Source organism: Lactuca saligna, chromosome 4, assembly GCF_052625555.1.
Source record: "Lactuca saligna cultivar CGN05327 chromosome 4, ASM5262555v1, whole genome shotgun sequence".
Classification (NCBI taxonomy): Eukaryota; Viridiplantae; Streptophyta; class Magnoliopsida; order Asterales; family Asteraceae; genus Lactuca; species Lactuca saligna.
The window spans coordinates 35,215,210-35,238,436 of NC_136420.1; the positions used below are offsets into that span (position 1 = coordinate 35,215,210).

The window sequence follows — 23,227 nt, forward strand, 5'->3', positions numbered from 1 at the left end:
TAGTTTCTTCATTTTGGGGTTTGTGGGGAGTATGTCTTGGAATGTTTTGGAGTTTGGAGGATAGATCTGAGGTTGCTACCTCAGATCTGGAATATTGAAGGCCTAGAGTGCATTAAAGTTCCTGTGCTTGAGTGCTTAGTGGAGCCACCATGTCCCAAACCTTGGTTTTAAGGTGAATATGGCTTAAATCTCGTTAGATTCACGTAAAGTTTGCCACTTTACGTGATGGATGGATTGTAGGAGGTTGGATCTATGTTTTGGATCAATTGCATGGCCTGAGATGCTTCTGTATGGATTCAGATAGATGGCACTCGACGAGTCACATGGGTGCACTCGACGAGTTGCTTGAAGATGACCTGGGACTCGACGAGTTGGAAGAACAACTCGGCGAGTAGGTTGAAGATGGCCTTGGACTCGACGAGTCCATTTGGACTCGGCGAGTCTTGTCGAGGAAGTCCCAATATTCTGGTTGAGTCGATGAATCGGTGAGTCAAGGGATGACTCGGTGGGTTGGGTGCGAGTGGACTCAGAATTGTTGGACTCGACGAGTCTTGGGGTGACTCGGCGAGTTGGGTCACTAATTGAGGGAAGTTCTGAGCATAAGGACTCGGCGAGTCATCAGGATGACTCGGCGAGTAGGGTCAGTCAGGGGTTGACTTTGACTCGTCCAAGGTTGACCAGTTGTCTTCCAGGGGTATTTTGGTAATTAAGGGTATTTATTGAGTTGTATGTTTTGATGTTTAGTGAAGGAGTTCGTGCCGGAGTTCGGAGCAGCGGGATCTTATCTTTTCAGCCGGCAGTTTCGAGGTGAGTTATCCTCACTATATCAACAGGGTCTAAGGCACCAAGGCCGGCCCTTTATTGTATTGAGATTCGGTTATGGTTATTATGTTATTGTTTGATGTGTCTGCATCCTGGTAGCTAGGATGGTACATGCTAGGAGGCCTTGCTAAGGTCAGTGTTCCCGATATACAAAGTGATGCTATGCTAGTGACCGGTTAGGTCGGTAACCCGGTTAGGGTAATGATATGCTATGTGATCTGCTTGTTCGGTTTGTTGACTATGACTGTTATATGAGTGTATATTTTGTGCACATGGTTGTTTGGACTGGAGATGGGTTGAGGCGGGTCCTGCTTTGTGCTGTAGGCCAAGATACCCAGGGTGGATCGGTTGTTCCGAAGGCCCAGCGAGCGGTCCGGATAGGCTGTAGGCCCCACGAGGGCGGACCAGACGTGCCGAGGCTCGGAGAGTGGACCAGGCCGACTGAAGGCCCGATGCGGGCAGACCAGTCACACTGTAGACTCAGAGAGTGGACCAGGTGGGTTGAAGGCCCGATGCGGGCGGACCAACCCCACTGTAGACTCGAAGGACATGACTAGACCCGGAGGATGGATCCGTTGGACTGAAGGCCCGATACGACGGACCAGTCACACGGTAGACCCGATATGCATGGTTGTTCTATGTTTTGTTATGTTATGTATGTTTTATATGTTTTGGACCGGAAGGTCGTAGCCTGGAAGGGCGTATTCGTGGTTGGTATTTTGGGGGTATCTCACTAAGCTTTCGGGCTTACAGTTGTGGTTTAATGTTTTTCAGGTTCTTCAGGAGACTGTGGCAAGGCGAAGGCGCGATCGTACCGCTCCTCATGATTTTGTAGCAATGTGATTCTGGGAATACTCTAATGACTTGTATTGAAAACCTTTTTGTAAACATTTTAATGAAAATCAGGTTGTTTTGAAAAATTTAAATCGGTTGTATTTTTCGGATGTTACAAGTTGGTATCAGAGCCTTGGTTTGAGTGAATTGGAGGAACACTTGTGTGACTCCAGTCTCAAATCGAGGAGAGCTTTCAAAAAGAGAATTTAAAATGGTTTTCAAAATAAGTAAAGGAGGACGCGGAGGTACGATCAGCCGGAGCCGGTAAGTAACCCCAAAATACCATACATGACAATTGTTTTATTGAGCTTTGATAGAACAGCATGCTAGAGTTAGGCTAGGGATCTTCAGGATTTATTGATAAGTTGCCTGATTTATGATGCCTGCTAGCCTAGGGTTCCTTGTGAGAGATTTCTAGTGTCCCTCTAGTTGTGAGGATAGAGCGCTGTTATGTGTGTCGCTAGGGTGTTGTGGGAGTACTTCATGAAAATATGAGTTGGTGTGGAAGGTAGTATGGGCCCGTACTACTGAAAGCACGGACTCATACGCGTATCAAGGAAACCATGACCTCTAGGGTCGGGATGAGAGCTGGTTCCCGGGTTAGTGGAATATGCCTAAGATTTGGTGTTTTATTTTCAGTATGGAGATTTCAGGGCACGCTGGGAGTGGATCCGGGTCAGGATCAGGAGCCGGAGAGGGAGTTCCGGGTGGGTCTGTACAACCCGAGGTTGTCAGTCAGATGAGTACGCACGAGTTGGATGCGAGGATCCGTGAGATCCTGCATGACGAGGTTGCTGCATTGTTTCGGGCTGAGCTGCCGGAGTTGTTTGGGTCGATCAAGACCGCCATGGTGGAGTATTTTGATGAGCGCTATGCGGCTCTCATGGAGACGGCTGCCGCGGCGGCTACCGCAGCAGTAGCAGCGGCAGGGGGAGGAGCCAGTAGGGGTTTTCAGTATCGGGATTTCGATAATACGAAGCCTCCCACTTTTGATGGAGTTCAGGATCCGATCGTTGCTATGAGATGGTTATCAGATGTGGAGGGATGTTTCTACGTGTTCAGGTGAGGTGTGCTTTGAACCTGTTGAGGCTCGGAGCAAAGGATTGGTGGAGATTGACCACGGGGTCGTACTCGGATGCGCAGAGGGCTGCGATTTCATGGGATCGGTTCAGAGAGCTGTTCAGCACTCGATATGTTCCGCAGGTCGAGAGGGAGAGGTTGGCTCAGGAGTTCTTGGAGCTGAAACAGGATTCGGAATCGGTGACGGAAATCACCAGGATGTTTACTGAGAGGGCGATGTTTTGCCCTGAGTTCGCTTCGGAGCAGGCTCAGATGTCCTGATATCTGAGTATGCTAAAGAGAGACATCAGAAAGTTTGTGTCTACGCAGAGGTGCGAGACTTTGCTGGAGTTGCAGGAGGCCGCCAGGCGGCGTGAGTTAGAGATTGAGTTACAAATGCGTGAGCTGAGGCAAGCTCCGGTTCAGTCGCAGCCGGCGACGAAACGGTCTAAGACCGTTGATTCCAGGATGGGAGATCAGGGTAGCCACGTCTGTGGAAAGTGTGGAAGGGGTCACGCCGGGGTTTGTCGGTCCGGTGGAGCGTGTCGCAAGTGCGGAAAGGAGGGACACTATACGAGGGATTGTCGGCAGTCAGTGCCGATTCGGGATTTGAGGATATGCTATCATTGTCATCAGGTTGGACATTTGAAGGTCAACTGTCCACGGCTTGCTACAGGGCCGGTGCAGGCTCCAGCACCGGCTACGTTGAGGATCACAGGTGGAGATCAGGGTGGAGCTGAGCCCCCAAGGGCTTAGGGTCGTGTTTTTCAGCTTGCTGCTGCGGGTATGTTTCTTTCTGATGTTTGATTATTTATGATTGTTGTGGAGTATTGTTATCTGTTGGTTTTGTTGAATTGCGTTTCGGGTTTTCGTGTGGTATCCGTTGTTCCTTGAGGGTTTGGCGAGTTGTGATCGAGATTTCGTTCTAGTATCTTTTGTTCCCTGAAGGATCGTTATGGTTATGGATTTGTACTTCGAGCTATCGTTGATTATCTTTGTGAGGATTGGTGGCGGATGCGGCGTTGGTTTGAAGGCCAGTTAGATTCTGTAGTCTGAGGAATTGATAGTTGAAGATTGGGTTCCTTTCGAGCAGGTTGTGCAGCATGGGAACATGACTGTGTGAAAGTGGTTGGTGTTGGTGAAAAACATTTTGAGTGCATGTGTCGATTCCTGCAAGGTTGCTTGGGGAGATCGATGATGGCGACCGGTGACTAACTGTCAGTGTCTTAAGTGGGGGAGAATTGGAAATTCTCCGGATGATCGTTGGGCCTGAGAGGTTGTTTAGCTGCTTGGGAAATTCAGCGGTATTTCTATTAGTCGAGAGCAGGCTCGTATGAGTGAGTAACAGGCGTACGGGGCGGAATACAGACCTAGAGCAGTTGATTGAGGAAGGCATGGGAGCAGGACGGGTTCGAGCATGTATGATGGAGATAGAGTTCGGAACCCCTAGAGGGCTAGAACGGTATGTGCAGGAGGATTTCCCGAAGGGATGGTTCGGAGTGATGAATGCTAGTTGAGTGGTCCGGATAGACTGTAAGCCGGTAGGCGTACCAGTCAGACCGAAGGCTCGGAGGACGGTCCAGTCAGATTGGCTGAAGGTTCTGAGAGTGGTCCAGATTGACTGAAGGCCTGGGGAGGCGGTCCAGTCATGCTGAAGACTCTATGAGTATTGTTGGATAGGATTAAGGTTATGGGTTGCGTATGTTGCAGTGTGATTACATTGGGAGGTCTGGCCCCGGGTAGCAATCTTGAGCAGTGAAGGTAGTGCATGGGCTTGAGAGTCCCTGTGATGAGAGTTAGAGTAGTGGTGATGCATAGATGTTGGGTACGCTTTAAGGAGGTAATGTAGCGTGGGATGAGCACCATGGTGCCTGTCATGGTGACTGGGCGGACAAGCGGTTCCTTGGTAAGGAAAGAGGGAGGAATGAAATCCCAAAAGGGAGTGTGAATTCACGGAAGTGAAAGCGGCAGTGTAGAGTTATAATTGGAGTGGTCCGTCGATGGTCCTTGAGTAGTGTGTTGCGTCGGTGGAATAAAAGCTCATTCGACTTGATATGTTGCTTTGGGCGCGGAGGGAATACCGCGATGTAGAGCCAGGGAGAGGTATTCGGAAGGGATACAGAGAAAGAGTCTTGGACTCTCAGTGTGATTCTGATCAGGGCTTTGGCTACGTTTTAGCGGTTCATCCTGGAAGGATGTTCGAGGATATCGTCAGTGTATCAGTTTTTCCAAACCTGAGGGTGCTAGAGCTAGATCAGCATGAGTGTGTGATTGCGAGAGGAGAACTCGGGGGAGTTGCTCCGAAATGGAAGAATGGGTCTTTCGGTCGTCATGGGATGGATAGAGTGGAATTCGGATCGGGGATCCGATGGTTCGAGGCATTATAGCCACACGAGTCAAGTGAAGGATGAGAATTGGAGCAGTAAGGCATCATGGGTAATTCTCGGTTGTTGGGTGTGGTTATCGGAGGGTGCAGTTGGTGCCCGGTTTGAGTAGGTGGTGGGGACACCGTAGGGGAAGAGAAGTGAGCTTCTGGTTCTATGGTTGTACCTTGAGGGACTTGGTTCGGTCAAGGTCAAGTGGTGCGTCGTGGGAAGTAATTTGAAGATGAGATGCCGAAGGCTTCGAGGACGAAGCCCAATTTAAGTGGGGGAGAATTGTAACATCCCGGAATCGCAAGAGTAGAGTTGAAGGGCTGAAAGTGTAAGTTTTAGAGGATGACTCGGCGAGTCCATGGATGACTCGGCGAGTCAGGTCGCGGTCATGGTCGCGTGTCAAGTGGCCTACTCGGCGAGTCCCTAGATGGACTCGGCGAGTAGGTGCTGTATGGAGAAAACCCTAATTTTCGGGGTTGAGCCCTATATAAAGAACATTATACTCCTCCACAGCCTCCCTTATTCCCCCCTTGAGTTCCAGAAACCCTAAATTCGTGGAGAGATCATTTGTGGAGCAAATTAGAGCTTGGAGAGGTGTTGTTTGAAGAGATCTTGAAGGAGAAGTGGCTTGGATCAAAGGGCTTTGCTTGGATTCGAGTTTGGTTGCTATTGAGGCATCTTTTGGAGGTAATATCTTCGTCCTTAGGCTGTGCATTCCTAGTTTCTTCATTTTGGGGTTTGTGGGGAGTATGTCTTGGAATGTTTTGGAGTTTGGAGGATAGATCTGAGGTTGCTACCTCAGATCTGGAATATTGAAGGCCTAGAGTGCATTAAAGTTCCTGTGCTTGAGTGCTTAGTGGAGCGACCATGTCCCAAACCTTGGTTTTAAGGTGAATATGGCTTAAATCTCGTTAGATTCACGTAAAGTTTGCCACTTTATGTGATGGATGGATTGTAGGAGGTTGGATCTATGTTTTGGATCAATTGCATGGCCTGAGATGCTTCTGTATGGATTCAGATAGATGGCACTCGACGAGTCACATGGGTGCACTCGACGAGTTGCTTGAAGATGACCTGGGACTCGACGAGTTGGAAGAACAACTCGACGAGTAGGTTGAAGATGGCCTTGGACTCGACGAGTCCATTTGGACTCGGCGAGTCTTGTCGAGGAAGTCCCAATATTCTGGTTGAGTCGATGAATCGGTGAGTCAAGGGATGACTCGGTGGGTTGGGTGCGAGTGGACTCAGAATTGTTGGACTCGACGAGTCTTAGGGTGACTCGGCGAGTTGGGTCACTAATTGAGGGAAGTTCTGAGCATAAGGACTCGGCGAGTCATCGGGATGACTCGGCGAGTAGGGTCAGTCAGGGGTTGACTTTGACTCGTCCAAGGTTGACCAGTTGTCTTCCAGGGGTATTTTGGTAATTAAGGGTATTTATTGAGTTGTATGTTTTGATGTTTAGTGAAGGAGTTCGTGCCGGAGTTCGGAGCAGCGGGATCTTATCTTTTCAGCCGGCAGTTTCGAGGTGAGTTATCCTCACTATATCAACAGGGTCTAAGGCACCAAGGCCGGCCCTTTATTGTATTGAGATTCGGTTATGGTTATTATGTTATTGTTTGATGTGTCTGCATCCTGGTAGCTAGGATGGTACATGCTAGGAGGCCTTGCTAAGGTCAGTGTTCCCGATATACAAAGTGATGCTATGCTAGTGACCGGTTAGGTCGGTAACCCGGTTAGGGTAATGATATGCTATGTGATCTGCGTGTTCGGTTTGTTGACTATGACTGTTATATGAGTGTATGTTTTGTGCACATGGTTGTTTGGACTGGAGATGGGTTGAGGCGGGTCCTGCTTTGTGCTGTAGGCCAAGATACCCAGGGCGGACCGGTTGTTCCGAAGGCCCAGCGAGCGGTCCGGATAGGCTGTAGGCCCCACGAGGGCGGACCAGACGTGCCGAGGCTCGGAGAGTGGACCAGGCCGACTGAAGTCCCGATGCGGGCGGACCAGTCACACTGTAGACTCAGAGAGTGGACCAGGTGGGTTGAAGGCCCGATGCGGGCGGACCAACCCCACTGTAGACTCGAAGGACATGACTAGACCCGGAGGATGGATCCGTTGGACTGAAGGCCCGATACGGCGGACCAGTCACACGGTAGACCCGATATGCATGGTTGTTCTATGTTCTGTTATGTTATGTATGTTTTATATGTTTTGGACCGGAAGGTCGTAGCCTGGAAGGGCGTATTCGTGGTTGGTATTTTGGGGGTATCTCACTAAGCTTTCGGGCTTACAGTTGTGGTTTAATGTTTTTCAGGTTCTTCAGGAGACTGTGGCAAGGCGAAGGCGCGATCGTACCGCTCCTCATGATTTTGTAGCAATGTGATTCTGGGAATACTCTAATGACTTGTATTGAAAACCTTTTTGTAAACATTTTAATGAAAATCAGGTTGTTTTGAAAAATTTAAATCGGTTGTATTTTTCGGATGTTACATTAATGAGTTAAACTGTATATTTATTTTGTATCTACAAATATGTTGGGTGGATAAGGTTGTTGGTAGGTGATAAAAGATGGGTTGGACCATAAGATAAAAGGATAAAGATATAAACTTGTTTTAGATCCGGAAGTACGGATCAAATAAGGAGGTTAGTTTTAGATCCGGGAGTATGGATCATATCAGGAGGTTAGTTTTAGATCCGAGAGTACGGATTATGTATTTTTGAACTATGTGTTCATCCGATAAGGTATCATGTGCATAGTCCCTTTCATGGACATGATGTTAATACAAGTATTGGTTAAAGTATTATATATATATATATATGAAGTATTTGTTATTGCCCGAAATACGTGTTAGATATATTTGATGATATGCAACGTGCGAATCAATTATGGTTCAATATGTGTTAAGATGTGAATACATGATATTATTCCTTAAAACTCTGTGTTAAGTATACACTAGTTAGCATCGCCTAAATGGAGTTAGTATCGAAAATTGACTATAAGCATTGTAGGTTTGCCTAGTGATGGGTTAAGACTTAAAAAGGGATGTTTAGTTCAATTAAGTTTGGACATTGGGTAGCCTCTTATTAAGAGTACGTGTGTTGTGAGATTGATGATCGATGGAGTACATCCTACGTACAGAAGTACATTTTATGTACGAAGTCCTTTTCAAAGCTATGTGTCTTGGGTGCTGCTTGTGCCAGGGTACTATTATGTTCTCGGGTACGAGTCTTTCGCATATCAGAGTACTATAATGTGACAGAAGTACTATCATGTACAAAGTCTTTTTGACAATTTTGTGTGTCGGTTACGGGAGCATACGGGAGTACTCTAGTAGTATTTCCCCATACTTTTATTTTGAGAGAGCTTTGGAGTCAGCGTTTCTTTTATGAAGTGATCGACCGAACTTCATATTTCAGCATTTTCTTTCTCGAAGTAATTAAGGGAACTTCTTAGACTTCCTAATAAAGTGTGTCGGTAATAGACCACTGCTAGGTATCTCTGGTGTTATATTGCTATATAGGGTGCGTCTAGGGGGTGAAATACCTCATGATATTCAGGACACTGCTAGGCAAAGTTCGATGTTGGGATAGGTAGAGTCTGGGGGTATAATACATCATGATAGTCGGACCACGCCTAGGCATTGTTATCTAGATAACTACCCCTGACTTAAAATGTCTTGTGGTTCTTTCTTTTACGAACAAAGGTTCATGGTGAAACTTATTCCATTCCCCTCATTTGATGTCTTTATTGATTCTCGTTTTCTGCCAGGGAATTTCCGAAGCAGCTTCGTCAGTTTGTGGTTCATATTGATTCCTTAGGCTAGACCTCGTAAGATCATTTTATAGGGTCAGTATGTGGGGATCAACAGGATGGGATATATTGTTTTAGAAATATGATTTATATGTGTTTATAATATTAGTGGTTTTGCATGATCGAGATATACTTTATTATCACATTGTTTTAGCTAAGATCTTTCGGAATCTGTGTTCCTTAGGTGTTTAGGTTCACCAGGGATATTCGAACTAAGTGTTCATTAGATATTTGAACTTAGTCTTCATCAGGGATATTTAAACTAAGTGTTCATTATGTGTTTGTGAACTAGGTGTTCATTGGGTAATATTGGAACTAAGTGTTCATTAGGTGTTCTTGAACTAGGTGTTCATTAATTATTGTGAACTGCATCTTCACCAGAGGTAATCTAAGAACCTTGGCAGCATTAGACTTTGTGCCAGTTCCTTAGGGCAATCCTTAGGAATGAATGAGAGAAGGGTAATCGGTTCTTAAGATAAATCTTTAAGAAATAAATGGAGATAATAGGGGTGGGTAATTGAATTGATTGTTTGATAATTGAATATAATAATTATATTATTCTGGGTTGAAAACCCTATATGCTCACCAGGCTCCCAAGCCTGACCCTCTCAGTTTTCTTTGTATTACAGGTTATGGTACGAGAGCATAAGTTGGCTGACATAACGAGAGATTGTGGATTATAGGCCAATAGTTATGAATAACTGTTGTAAGGTCTATTTTTGTTCTGTTTATGCTTTTGGTCTGTATTGAACATGACATCCCGAGATTTTGCTATATAACGAAAATACATTTCTTTAAAGAAATGCTTTGATAAATTCTTATCATATTTTGTTTTGGAAACAAATTCCGCAACTGTTTTCTTTAAAAGATTACTCTGATTTTAAAAACAAAGCATAAACAAATCGGTATTTTCTGGCCGTGAAATTGGGGATGTCACAATATGAACTCACAGTTGGTTGCATGAATGTGTCGGACTGTGAAACTAGAATGAGGACCCTCGAGTTGTTGTACACAGAATTAACAAAATCCTAATAATAATTAAACACATATATGTATCTTATTAGCGAAACCATTAATTATAGTTTTGGAAAACACTTGCTTTTGGTTTAGGAATGTTACCGAGACTCGTTTGTATCGGAAAAAGCGGGTTTTCAGCTAAGTTCACGGTTTAGGGTGATTGCGGCCGTGAACTGTTCTCGGCCATGAACAAATTTCGACCCTTGAATGGTTTATGACCCTTGAAGGGTTTGCGGCCGTGAACTGATTTTGGTCTTTGAAGATTTTAAGATTTGAAGGTTCACGGTCGTGAACTCAAGAATAAGGGTTGTTTGATTTGATGAAATGATGAATGTTTGATGCTCCAAAACGAGTTCCAAGGTGGATTGGATGATTTGTGAGAGAAAACTTGAGTGTCCGATTGGTGTTTTAGAGAGAGAAAGTAGTGTTTTTAGTCAGCCTTGTAGAAATGAGGGTAAGAACATATATATAGGTTGGGTTCACTACCGGGGGTGGGTCCTCGACCTTGAACGATTTACGGCCGTGATCGGGTTCACGACCGTGAACACCAAACTGACAGGATTTTGCTGATTTTCGAAGAAAAACTCGGGTTTTCGCGTGATTTTGGTTCCGACTCTATATATAAAATTTAATTATGTAAATAAAACGATTTTCTAAACCAAGAATTTAACTAACAAATAAAATTCAAAATTTTATTTAAAGGAATTTGACTAACGTTGACGGAAAAAGGTTCGGGTTGCCACACTTGGTGGATGTAGGTATTGAGTAGAGAGCTGAGATTCAGAGTCGGGCCTTATCATTTCTGTTCGGCTTGTGAGGTGACTTTTCCTCACTGTACTTTCGGGTCGAAGGCACCAAGGCCGGCCCATTGGTTTGATAACCTGATATTCATTTATATGCTGAGTACGGAATAGATATGCATGTTAGTTTTGATATGCTAGTCTGCAAGATCTGTAGGACTACCTGTGATATTATCTTTTTATCTGTGTATGATAATATCTGTTATATGTCAACATATTGCGCGGGTTGGGTTGATGTTGTACTGCTCCGTGTTGTAGCCAATAAACCTTGGAGCAAGCCAGATATGAGCTCGGGACGAGAGGGCATGCCAGACTCATACTCATGGCTCATAAGCATTCCAAATACAAGCTAAGGGTCGGGAAGGGCATGCCGGACTCGAACTGAGGGCTTAGTGGTATTCGGTCTGGGGATTGATCTGGTCCGGGAGCAAGCCACACATAAGTTGTGTGCCGAGAGCAAGCCAAACTTATGATATGGGCTCATGGGTAATCCAGTCTATTAGTTGTGTACCCATTGCATGTTGTTATTGTATATGTGTTATTTGTTTATGTATTGGTATTTTAGGGGAACGCACTAAGCTTTGAGCTTACAATTTTGGGTTATGTTTCAGGTACCTCAGAGGATCGCAAAAAGGCGAAGGCGTGATCGTGAACCCCCTCGTGTTTAGGTTTTGTGATTTTGGAAAAACTCTGATTTTATACATGTTTTGAAAACTATTTTGTAAATAATGATGATTTATGGGTTGTTTTAAAAGTTTAAAATTTTCATGAATTTCATGGATGTTACAATGTTGCTTAGCTTTCCTACATTGTTTCATACTAACCATTATGCCAAATTTAGTCTTTATTTCCTCTTTTATCATCCTAACATCGAATTTTTAATTCTCAAGTACTTCCCTGGTGAAAGGACTACCATTCCATCTATAATTAATAATTGACCCTAACTTAAAATTTATGGCACAATTATGCTCATTGATAAGGGACTTGATTTGGAATGAGTGCTCCTCACTCATCCATGATGCCCAAAGCCTAAATGTGCGTTCACCATCATAACACTTAATCAATTACCTTTTACTATCATTTTTTCATAGTATAGTTGATACGCATTGGCTACAACATAATTACAAAACATAAATTTCAATTGTTTAGGGTTGGTGAACCTCATACCTAGAATTGGAAACCGCTTCTTCCAAGGTATGTCTTCATTAAATATTGGGTTTCCTTTCACATATGGGACATTGTTATCTTCAACATCTAGGACATTTTCATCTTCATCATCTTTTTGGATTTTCACCTTCTGTGGCATCCTCATTTTCATTTGCCAGACTTACTCCTTCATAGGTTACTCCTTCCATGTTATTCTGTTGTGGACTCATGAACTCAGTTAGATCAATACCTTCTTCCCTTTCAATTGACATGTTTGACATAACATAACAATTGTCTTCAATTTCATTTTCCTTAGTTGCGTGCATAGTAGTACCAAAATGGTCCATGTAAACATGCAGTTGTACTCCACACTGATAATTAATGTCTATAAACTCTTAATATTGAAGTTCATTAGAAATTCAGGTTAAACCACAAAGCTTCTTACACTTTTCTTGTGTGAATCGTTCAATAAAACCTACAAATTTAGTATAAGACATACTAGCAAAATCAATATTCTCGAACACATGATGAATACCATCAGAGTAGAGAAAAGGTTTGTTGATGTACACACCTTGGAAATGAACTTTGATTGAGACGAATATAACCATCGATCTATAGTAACTATGGTGAGAGCAAGGTTTTCTTCAATGAGGACAAGGGAATTGAAGAACGCAATCAACTTATTTAAAACAATTCAAGATAAAGGTAATACATATGATCATTTGATTAAATGACTTGATACTGACATTTTCTTTCATGACACATATATTACCTTTGAAGTCGATATCAAGTCACATATTGTTATTTTAAAATAGAAAAATATAAATTCATTCCCTTAACGTGCAAAAATAAAAATTGTAACCTTTTAAAACAAACACAACAAATTTGATGGGCTAGTATGATATTTGTCCTATAATAAATTAGGAGATGTGGGGTGGGTAAGTTTTTTTTTTTTTTTTTTTTGGGGGGGGGGGACGGGTGGTAGGGAGGGAGTGTGGGGTTTGATTTACAATAAAAATAGAAATTAAAAGAAATTAATAATCTAATAAAGTAATATTTTTAATAAATAAATATTATATATTTATTAATATATAACAATCCAATAAAAAACAATCTATTGAAAAATAAATAATTAAACATAATTAATAATCCAATAAAATAATATTCATTAATCTATAAATATTATATATTAAAAATAATATTTTTTAATATATAATTATATAATAAAAAGTAATCTAAGATAAAAAAAAAAGTTAAAAAGAATTATATATAATAATTAAATAAAATTAAAAAAAGATATTCAAAAATATCTTTAAAGTTAACGGTCACTGTTGAAGTTAATATTTATATACCAAAAATACACAAACTATTCAAAATTAGATAAGTTTTGCACCACAAAATATTTTTGTACTAGAACCATATTATTTTGACAACCAAAGAATTATTTTTGCAATTTTATAGCTTATGTAATTTAGGATTTACCTTTTTATAAGCTATTAAATATTAATATTATTGCCAATTGGAAGCATCCTATCAAATCAAATAGGCGATGATTGCAAGTTCCAAGTACCAACAATGGTAATGGTGTCGAGTCAACTCTATTGTTAGTTGTTACCAACCAAAGCACGATTTAAATACTCCCGGCCATTGGCATCAGCCGCCGTCCCCTCCATTTTCATACGCCAGTTTGAAGGTTTTGTTGTTTCTCCTTTGTCTTTCCCTCAGCCCTCAGGTCACGTCATTCGGAAGCTTCTCCTCATTCTTTCTTTATGGTTATACCTTTTTCTTTCATCTTCAACGCAACAAGTTGGAAAATGAACCCCGAAGACGAAGTCAACCTCCACTCATCTCCTTTTTCCTTCCTTCAATCCTCTGTCAAACAGCCAAACTTTGTATTTCACGTCTGGGAGACCCGACAAAACACCAACAATTCAAGATTTTTTTGGGTTCCAACCATCATCGTTCGTTGCTCACCAACTGTTCGCCGAATTGTCTAAAAGAAATGGAACACTTTCATGATTCCAATATTGGATAATTCCGATACAGTCATCTCTTATCGCAGGTCTTCTCTTCACTTTGTGTGTGTGTAAGCGTTCTTTACTTGTGATTGCTAGTTTTCGTCAGTCGGTTTCTTCAAATGGAGGGTAAAAGCCTCTCTGTTATTGTTCCCGACGCTGATGAGGCAACTAGCAGTGTAACAAAAGATTCCGAAACTCTGTCAGAACTCTCTCACTCTACACGTAAATTAGGTGTAATTCTCAATGAATTTAAAGAAAACAAGATCATGGAGACTTCTCCCATTAGAAAAGCTGTTGACTCTCTTGAAACAGAGTTACAAAGGGCTAAGGCTTTGGTTGCAAGTCCCCTTTATTCATCTTCACCAAACAAGCGAATTGAAGAGATCACAGAAAATCTTGGCAGATCAATAGGCCTTGTGCTGTTTGCTAGTCATGATGTTTCATTGACTGGTAAAGAAAAACTTGAAACTTTAAGGAGAGAGATGATGAGTGTTGCACAGTTCAGTGCTGCAAGTTCTGATAGTAAATCAGACTTTCTTGATGATGTTGAAACAGAAGAAAAGGAGGAAGATGATGAAGATGATGATGAAGAGGAGGAGGAGGAGAATGTTGTTGGAGAGATAGTTGAAGAGGAAAAAGTTGTTTCATGTTCTACTGTTGAAGATATCGTTTTGTACCTCAAGTGTGGAGATGATGAACAGCTAAAACTTGCACTTTTTGCTTTGGACACGTTGATAAAGGATCATAAAGCTACAAACGAATGGATTGATTCTGAAGGAATTGTCCCAATTCTTTTCAATAGGTTAACTTCAGCAAAACCACTTAATCGCTTGAGTATCATTCAAAATCTGAGATCCCTTGTTGCACAAAATGATGGTATTAAGGTATGTATCTTCTTTCTTTCACTTCTAGTGTGTGTGTGTGTGTGTGTAACTGTGTGTTTTACCGATCAAATAACGTGCAGAGCAAGATGACAGAGGTAGAGTATTTGTCAGCACTGGTCAAATCTTTGACTCGTGAAGAGGAAGAACAGAAAGAAGCAGTAAGCTTGTTATCATCTCTTTCTGATGTTTCTGATGTGAGAAGAAGAATTGGAAGAATTCAAGGATGCATAGTTATGTTAGTTGCTATATTCAATGGTGAAGATCAAACAGCTTCACAAGATGCAGGAAGATTGTTAGCTGCTTTATCGAGTAATACCCAGAATGCCCTTCATATGGCAGAAGCTGGTTACTTTAAGCCTTTAATTAAGTATTTAACAGAAGGTAACTTCATCAAAGATTCAAAGCCTTTTACTTGATGTGTTATTTACTTATTTATTTCCAAGATTTCAAACCCATTAATAAAAATGATTAATTTGATAAATTCTTGCAGGATCCGACATGAGTAAAATTCTCATGGCAACTGCAATTTCAAGAATGGAACTTAGAGATCAAACCATGGCTTCAATTGGAGAAGATGGTGCAATTCCACCTTTAGTTAAAATGTTCAAAGAAGGAAAACTCGAATCAAAACTCTCATCTTTAAGTGCCTTACAAAACTTATCCACATTAAAAGAAAACACACGAAGATTAATAAATTCCGGAATTGTCCCTTCATTACTTCAACTCATGTTTTCTGTAACATCTGTTCTCATGACACTTCGCGAACCAGCTTCAGCCATTCTTGCAAGAATTGCAAAGTCAGACTCCATGTTAGTCAACCATGGAATTGCCCTTCAAATGTTCTCACTTTTGAATCTTTCAAGTCCCATTATCCAACACCACCTTCTAGAAGCTCTAAACAGCATTGCTTCTCATTCTACTGCTTCAAAAGTTAGAAGAAAAATGAAGGAAAACGGATCAATTCAACTTCTTTTACCTTTTCTTGATCAAACTAATCCCAAAACAAGAACAGGTGCCTTCAATTTGATTTACACTTTATCTAAGGAATTATCCGATGAACTTACAGAACAATTAGGAGAAACTCATCTTCTAATCATTGTAAACATTCTATCATCTTCAACATCCGAATCCGAAAAAGCTACAGCTGCTGGAATCCTGAGTAATCTTCCTGTTAATGACAAAAAAGCTACAGAGATACTCAAAAAAGCTAACTTACTACCTGTTCTTGTGTCTATTTGTTCAAAGCAAACAACTTTATCATCCCATTTGTTTGAAAACATTGCGGGTATACTCATAAGATTTACAATCACATCTGATGTGAAATTACAACTTTACTCAGCTGAAAATAAAGTAATCCCAGTTCTGATAAAGCTCTTATCAGAAGGGTCGATAGTTTCCAAAAGTAGAGCTGCAATCTCACTAGCACAGTTATCAAGAAACAGTTTAAATCTGAGAAGGGTAAAAACGTCAAGATGGTTATGTGTTCCTCCATCTGTGGAATCCTTCTGTGAAGTTCATAATGGTTACTGTTTTGTGAAGAGCAGTTTTTGTTTAGTGAAAGCAGGTGGTGTTCCTTTATTGATACAAGTATTGAAAGGTAATGAAAGGGAAGGTGATGAAAATGTACTTGATGCTTTATCGAATCTTTTGCAAGAAGAGATATGGGAAAATGGGTGTGGGTTTATTGAGAAATTGGGTGGGATTGAAGCTGTTATAAAAGTTATGGAATTGGGGAGTTTAAAAACAAAAGAAAAAGCAGTTTGGATTTTGGAGAGAGTTTTTAGGGTTGAAGAGTATAGAGTTAAGTATGGGGAATCTGCTCAAGTGGTGTTGATTGATGTTGCACAAAATGGAGATTTGCAGTTGAAACCAATAGTGGCAAAGTTGTTGGCTCAACTTGAACTCTTGCAAGTTCAATCTAGTTATTTTTGATTTTTGGAATATTTTGTTTTGTGAAAATCATTTTTTTGGTTCTTGATTTTATATAAAAAGGATGTGTTGCTATATATATTGTATTATTGTACAAATATATGAAAGTGAAAATTGTGTTGATTCGGAAGTTTGGTAATAGAAAGATGTTGGATTTTTTGTAGCTTAATTTTCTATCTAGTTATAGAAATATTGTTCAAATACAAAGCGTTTTGTTTTTCACTGTTAAAGATGGGTAAAATTTTGAAAGTTTAATGCCTGATAAGAAAAAAAAAAGTAAAGGGATAATGTCATAATTGGGTAGATTTTTAAAAGTACAATGCCTTGATAAGAAAAAAAAATTGAAAGTATAATGCTACGATAGGAAAAAATGAAAGTAGGATGCTATTAAAAGTCTTGCATTTAGCCTTGAAGTATATGACAACGAACTGAAATAAATATCCCACATGGATAAAAAAATAAGAAGTTTGAATACCTTATAACTTAAAAGTCTTTAAGTTTTGTGCTATTAATAACTTCTATCTATATTCAAATTCCAAGATTCCTGTTTATTGTTTAAATATGTTGATGTTGAATTTAAATTTGTGTATAATGTTAATACATCGAAAGCAAATGTTGGAAGTCGATATTTGAATTCAAATCCCTTGAACACTACTTTAATTTGAATAAGATATAGAATGGCATACGAGAATCTTTTTGAAGTTGAATTTGATACTTATGCTTTCCATGACATAATAAAGCTTGATCTGATTGGATTAAAAAAGTCAAGCTACTTAAATCCGATGTCAACAAGTTGAACAACCTATTAGGCTATTACACCTGAATATTGTACAACTCAATGATAATATAATATGTAAATGTCCTTCAAGTTCATAAAGTCAATTCAAACCATAAAAATAATGCACATATCATATTAGCCAAAATAAAATCATAACTAATATGTCATCTAGTCCTAACCCTAAGCATTTGCTTGAATATGTAATGTGATGTGAGTTATATTCAAATAGTCTTTATCTTTTTCTTTCTGATTCCACAAGATCTTCAATAAATCTACTAATCACACAGAAAGTTGTTGACAGATTCACCATTTCATTCTAATTCTAGCTACTAGCTACATGGGTACTTTAAGGGCCTTCTGATCCAAAATACAACAATGGATAAATGCCCTTTCAATACACCAACATGGATTAAAAATTAAAAAAAAAAAAACAAAAAACAAAAAACAGAGAATTTAGAGTAAAACATTTATAAGAAAAGAACATATGGAAACTTCGGTATTTTACCAATTATTCTTCATCATAATCTTCATCTTCCTCATCCAACCTTGAGTTGATTTGTCCCAGATTTCCAGTGTCAATCACCATCCTGTCCATTTCCGAAAGCGATGTCCCAAGATAATCTTCGTTTTTAATTTCAGCCGCCTCTGAGCCGCCAACACCACCACCAGGAACTGACTCTGGCGGCAGCGGTGGTGGTGGTGCTCCTCCGTCTAACCCATCGGATGCTTTCTCCATGTTCTCATCAACCCCAGCATTCAAATCAAAGTCCCGACCACCATCACTGATCGTGGTGGTGGCAGCAGTGGCGGTAGCGGTGGTGGTGGTGGTGGAGGTTGGTGGAATCAATGGCGTGCAGGATTCGAGTTCAATATCTGTTTGGGGAGCCTCTCTATCTGCTGAGCTTCTCCCCCGGCCCCTACCCCTTCCTCTACCCCGCCCTCTGCCCCTACCATTGCTGCCCGTTTGCCTTGCTTCATTCTAAAGCAAAATGAGTAAAACATTTCAAATTAAATATTAAATAAACAGATACAAAAAGAAGATATACAATTACAAATTATGGAAAAAAGAGAGGGTTTTAGTTTTACCATCCTGTTTCTTTTCAACTCTTCATCACTTTCATTTGTTTCATCAGCAGCGATTTTCCTGTGAAAAGAAGAATCAAATCAAATCAAACTTCATATTTAATTATTTAACAGTTTAGTAATCAGTATTTCCATTGGCAATTTGGCACTGAATAAATAATCTGAAAATGGATTTAAGAAAGTGACTTACTTCCTTTTTACCATGGTACGATCATCACCAGAACCAACAGCACCACCAGCAGCAGCATCAGAATGGCCATAGTCAGGGACCTTGCTCACAACTTCCCTCAGAAAATCAAACACATTGTAGCTTTGTACACAGTGCTTTCTGAACTCAACAAATTCATGTGTTTTAAGTTTAACAAGTTAACAAAAAGATCAATGAATTTTCAGAAATGGTTTTGTTGGAAGGAGGACTTACAAATGCAGTGAGTTGACAGTTTTTGCACCTCTGCGTAGAGTTATATCATATGTTCTATCACAAAGATCTTGCAGAAACAATTCCAAAGCTTTGGCTAAATCAATAATATTACAAAACAATAACAAGTAAGAAGCAAGAACAAAGTGTGTGGTTAATATTGAAGCGCTAATAAAAGGTTATACTAGAAGCTTACAAACTAAAACTGGAACAGCCATGGCGATTTTTCCCACATCTTCATCAGCTTGCATTATCTTTTTGATCCGAGCCTGCACCATATAATATAATCACTCTAAAATATCAGATTACATCCTGCAAATTACTTAACGAAACCAATTGATTTTCAGATGTTAATTTACACCAACAACAATATTCCCTTCGTGCTAGGTCAATTTTTTTTCTTAAGAAGACTGTGAATCCATATCAAATTTTAAGTTAAAAACATGTCAAAAGCACCATTTTATGATTAGGATATCAGTAATCCCAAAGCGAAGTAAAGATCTAAGATCTTCCATAGGAATAAGCTACGATTATAGCATCTTCAATACCACACATACTACGAACACCGGACACCTAAAGCGTATGCTTATCATGTGTAATGGCATAAAACCTGGAAAGAGGAAAACTTACAGCAGGGAAACGCGTATCGAGCTTCTTCTTCATGGCGTTGATACACCAACAAACACAAATTGAACAATTAATTTAAGAGGAGATTCAACAAAAGAGCGCGTGAGATGAGATCTGATCTCTAAGAATCACAGTGGCCGAGAAGTCTCGGCGTTGCAGATCTGGTTCGTAGTTTGGATCAGATTCGAGTTACCACATCCAGTAATTTCACAGATCCGTAAAGGCTCGAGCTTGGAGAACATCAGAAAAAGGTTGAGAAAAGATATGAAATAAAAGAAAGAAAAGGATGATAATGTTTTTAATTATATTAGTTTTTATTTTTATTTTAGAATTTATTTATATTTCTAAAAATAACTTTTTTTTATGTTATAATTTTTTATCATAACAAAAAATTGATTACAAGTTACCAATAAATTAATTTATTTTTAAGTACCTAATAAGTTACTTGATTAAGAGTTACCAACAAATTCATCTATTTTTAAGTACCTAATAAATCTATTCTTTTTGTTATAATATTATTATTACATATGTACTTGATATATAACTTTTATACATTTCAATTTGTTTTCTTTTTCATGTTAATTTAATTTCTTACTACTCACTAACTATTTATTAAAAGATTGATGGTATGACAATTGTTTATTTATTTGTAAAATAGGCAAATATCAAGGTTGTCATGCTCATAATCATTAAGAAAACAATATATTTGGATTGAAAGATTTTATCAAAATGAATTAGTCTTCAAATTTGCTTGTAAGATCACTACCATTTATAACTTGATGTTGGTTAAGACATTAATTGTGAAATCAACTTTAGCTTCTTTAACATTGATCATATATTTGTAGATGCAAACCACAACAATTAGGGTTTAGAAGACTAATGACTTGAATATAGAATAAAGACTAAAAAGATAAGATTTGGTTTGGGGTATGATCTTAAGATCCTAAGATCTTAGTGTCGATCTTGTTTCATAGATTGTTATTTTGTAAATGAGATCATTTTATTTTTTTTCTTCTTGGTTTATCCCACCTATTTTCCTAGAATTTAAACTCATAGCGTGCTGTAAACTTCTTAACTGGATACAAATAGTCTTTGTTCAGGATATTTTTGGTATTGAAATGATGATATGAAATTTTTTTGTTCATGATGCTTAAGTAGTTAAGAGGCACTTTAATCATCAATAAAGTGTAAATATTTTTTTTCACAAAAACATTTCAATCTTCTACTCTATCGATGCCAAGCTTTATAATTCACCTACATTAATCGAAATGGTTAAATGATTAAGTGTTTTATGGTGTTGTTGTGAAATGTTTGGTTGCATGGACCATGGACAACACATGAAGCGGATTTATGAGTTGTCCTGATTTTTAGGTAAAATGTGCATTCAATTGATACATTTAAGAGTTAAAATTAAATGTTTAATTTTATTATTATTATTATTATTATTATTATTATTATTATTATTATTATTATTATTATTATTTTGTTTATTTTAATGATTTATACAAAAGATTATGGTTTCTTCAAGTGGATTGACCCACCCTTTCCAGCTCAATCGAACAAAAATATGGTTCATGAAATATAGGCTAAATTGAAGAAGAAAAACAAATTCTAAATCCAGTTGTAGGAACAAAGTGGTGTTGTTACTAAGAATTATATTAATGCTGATGTTAGTACTTCTAATAATCACTTTTGGAGGTTGTTTTGTTATTAAGATGCATATATTTCCTTACCATATAAAGTATCTATTATTATGTTTTGTTAATGTTCCTCTAATGTACTTTCCTATTATGTTATTGAACTTGTTCAATGGTAATATTAATTTTGATCCTAACATTCATTTTGGTAATGATAGTGTACTTGTAATGTTCACCAACGGCAACATAATGTAATTTCTTTTATTGTATGGTAATATACTTGTAATAGCGTAATCTATTTTCCTTAACATGCACTTAGCATGGTAATGTACTTGTAACATTTATTTACTTTCCATACTTCCACTATATTCCATATAGTCATACACTACACATTTATGCATGCATACATACATACGCTAGATTTTATACATATACTTCATTCCATATGTATATATACCAAACCATTAATATTACCGAAGGATTGTTAGAAATATGGTTTAGTGGCACTTGGAAATCTGAGAATCATGATAATCACTTTCAAATCGAAGTATTTTGGTGGTACTCTCAAATCCTCAGTTGGATAAGATTCAGATAAAATCAGAGAGAATGAAAAATGGTGTAATTTCGTGAGTACCAGAAAAAATAATTAAAATTGGTTATAAACCTTCCTTATCTGAAAAACTGTCAAAACTGTCATATAACAGTTTTTCTCAACAGTAAAAACTGTCATAAATCCAGGCTGCTGCCCCCTGGACCCCGCTCCCAAGGGCGCTGCCCCCAGACCCTCGTTCGTTCAGGGGCTTCACCCCTAAATGACAGTATACTTTAATACTTGATCAAACTTAAACAAGTGTGTACTCCACACCTTCCTTACTTGTTTAATATTTATCAAGATCAATTTTAGTCAACAAAGTAATCCATATTACACTTAAATAACATTGATGATAACAAATCACCAACAAGGATTCCATCCATTTGTATATAACAAAGGAATGATCATGTTTGTCGGCATTTTGATGTAAATAGAAAGTCATTAGCAACCTATTTAATCTAAACAAAATAAATGGAAATGTAGACAACAACATGTTGATAACATAAAAAGCATTAAATCTTAGAAAAAGATCATATATTTATTAAAAAAAAAACGACAAGATCATACACATTAATTACAAGAATACGGTAATCACAACCTCTATGTTTTTCTTTTTTTCTTTTTTTTTTCACCAAGGATCGGTGTTGTTGTATAGAGAGCTTGCAATGGATGAAGGTCTGGTGATTTTGTCCTCCATTAATATAAGGTTAAGACGTATGATTATTATTATTATTATTATTATTATTATTATTATTATTATTATTATATATACACACACACACACATACACACAACGTTGTAAAAGTCGCCGAGTTGACCGATTACTCCTCCGAGCACTCGCTACTCGTCCTCTTACCGACGAGTTATAAAATCCCGAGTACTCATCGATTGGCTCATTACTGAACTGAGCAGTGTTGTAAAACCCAGTCAACTCGGTGATTAATACCTATAATATACTTAACGATTTATTATTTTACACACACACATGTGATTGTTACTACATATACATCTTAAATTTTCAATAATTGTTCATGAAGTGAGACCGTTATGTGTTTTTCAGTTTTTGTGTATTCATATGTATCCAATTTTGTAATATATTTCAATCAAAATAAAATTTTAACTTATGATTTTGACATATAAAAGTTTCTTAAAAATATTTCTACATGAATTACCAAATCCGAGTACTCTCCGAGTACTCGTTACTCGGTAGTCGGCCGAACAAGTACCGAGTATCGAGTTCTACAACCTTGTGTGTGTGTGTGTGTGTATATATATATATATATATATATATATATATGTTTTATGAAAAACAAGAAACCCAAAAAATCATAAAAATGCATAAAAAATACTTAGACATCACAAATCTTTTTTTTTATTATTTTATATTATGAAATTTC

The 23,227-nt window shown here is 38.7% G+C and overlaps 2 protein-coding genes across 2 annotated transcripts; one reads left to right on the top strand and one right to left on the bottom strand.

Moving 5' to 3' along the window:
- The first annotated feature begins 13,443 nt into the window (after window positions 1-13,443).
- LOC145041585 (U-box domain-containing protein 44-like) lies at window positions 13,444-16,825 on the top strand. Its single transcript, XM_078989722.1, has 3 exons — window positions 13,444-14,766; window positions 14,847-15,147; window positions 15,257-16,825. The coding sequence occupies exons 1-3, from the start codon at window positions 14,002-14,004 to the stop codon at window positions 16,696-16,698; spliced, it is 2,508 nt and encodes an 835-aa protein (XP_078845848.1). The 5' UTR covers window positions 13,444-14,001; the 3' UTR covers window positions 16,699-16,825.
- Window positions 16,826-17,688: 863 nt separating this feature from the next.
- LOC145041587 (uncharacterized) lies at window positions 17,689-19,877 on the bottom strand. The gene is made up of 6 exons (XM_078989724.1): window positions 19,605-19,877; window positions 19,171-19,243; window positions 18,978-19,071; window positions 18,747-18,884; window positions 18,560-18,617; window positions 17,689-18,452 (listed from the first exon to the last, which is right to left on the bottom strand). The coding sequence occupies exons 1-6, from the start codon at window positions 19,635-19,637 to the stop codon at window positions 17,982-17,984; spliced, it is 867 nt and encodes a 288-aa protein (XP_078845850.1). The 5' UTR covers window positions 19,638-19,877; the 3' UTR covers window positions 17,689-17,981.
- Window positions 19,878-23,227: the final 3,350 nt, after the last annotated feature.

Coding starts and splice junctions, on each gene's coding strand:
- LOC145041587 (XM_078989724.1), bottom strand. CDS start 19,637: ATGAAGAAGAAGCTCGATACGCGTTTCCCTGCT. Junction 19,244..19,604: donor TCGATACGCGTTTCCCTGCT/GTAAGTTTTCCT, acceptor TATATGGTGCAG/GCTCGGATCAAAAAGATAAT. Junction 19,072..19,170: donor GGCTGTTCCAGTTTTAGTTT/GTAAGCTTCTAG, acceptor TTATTGATTTAG/CCAAAGCTTTGGAATTGTTT.
- LOC145041585 (XM_078989722.1), top strand. CDS start 14,002: ATGGAGGGTAAAAGCCTCTCTGTTATTGTTCCCGACGCTGATGAGGCA. Junction 14,767..14,846: donor CACAAAATGATGGTATTAAG/GTATGTATCTTC, acceptor AATAACGTGCAG/AGCAAGATGACAGAGGTAGA. Junction 15,148..15,256: donor AATTAAGTATTTAACAGAAG/GTAACTTCATCA, acceptor AAATTCTTGCAG/GATCCGACATGAGTAAAATT.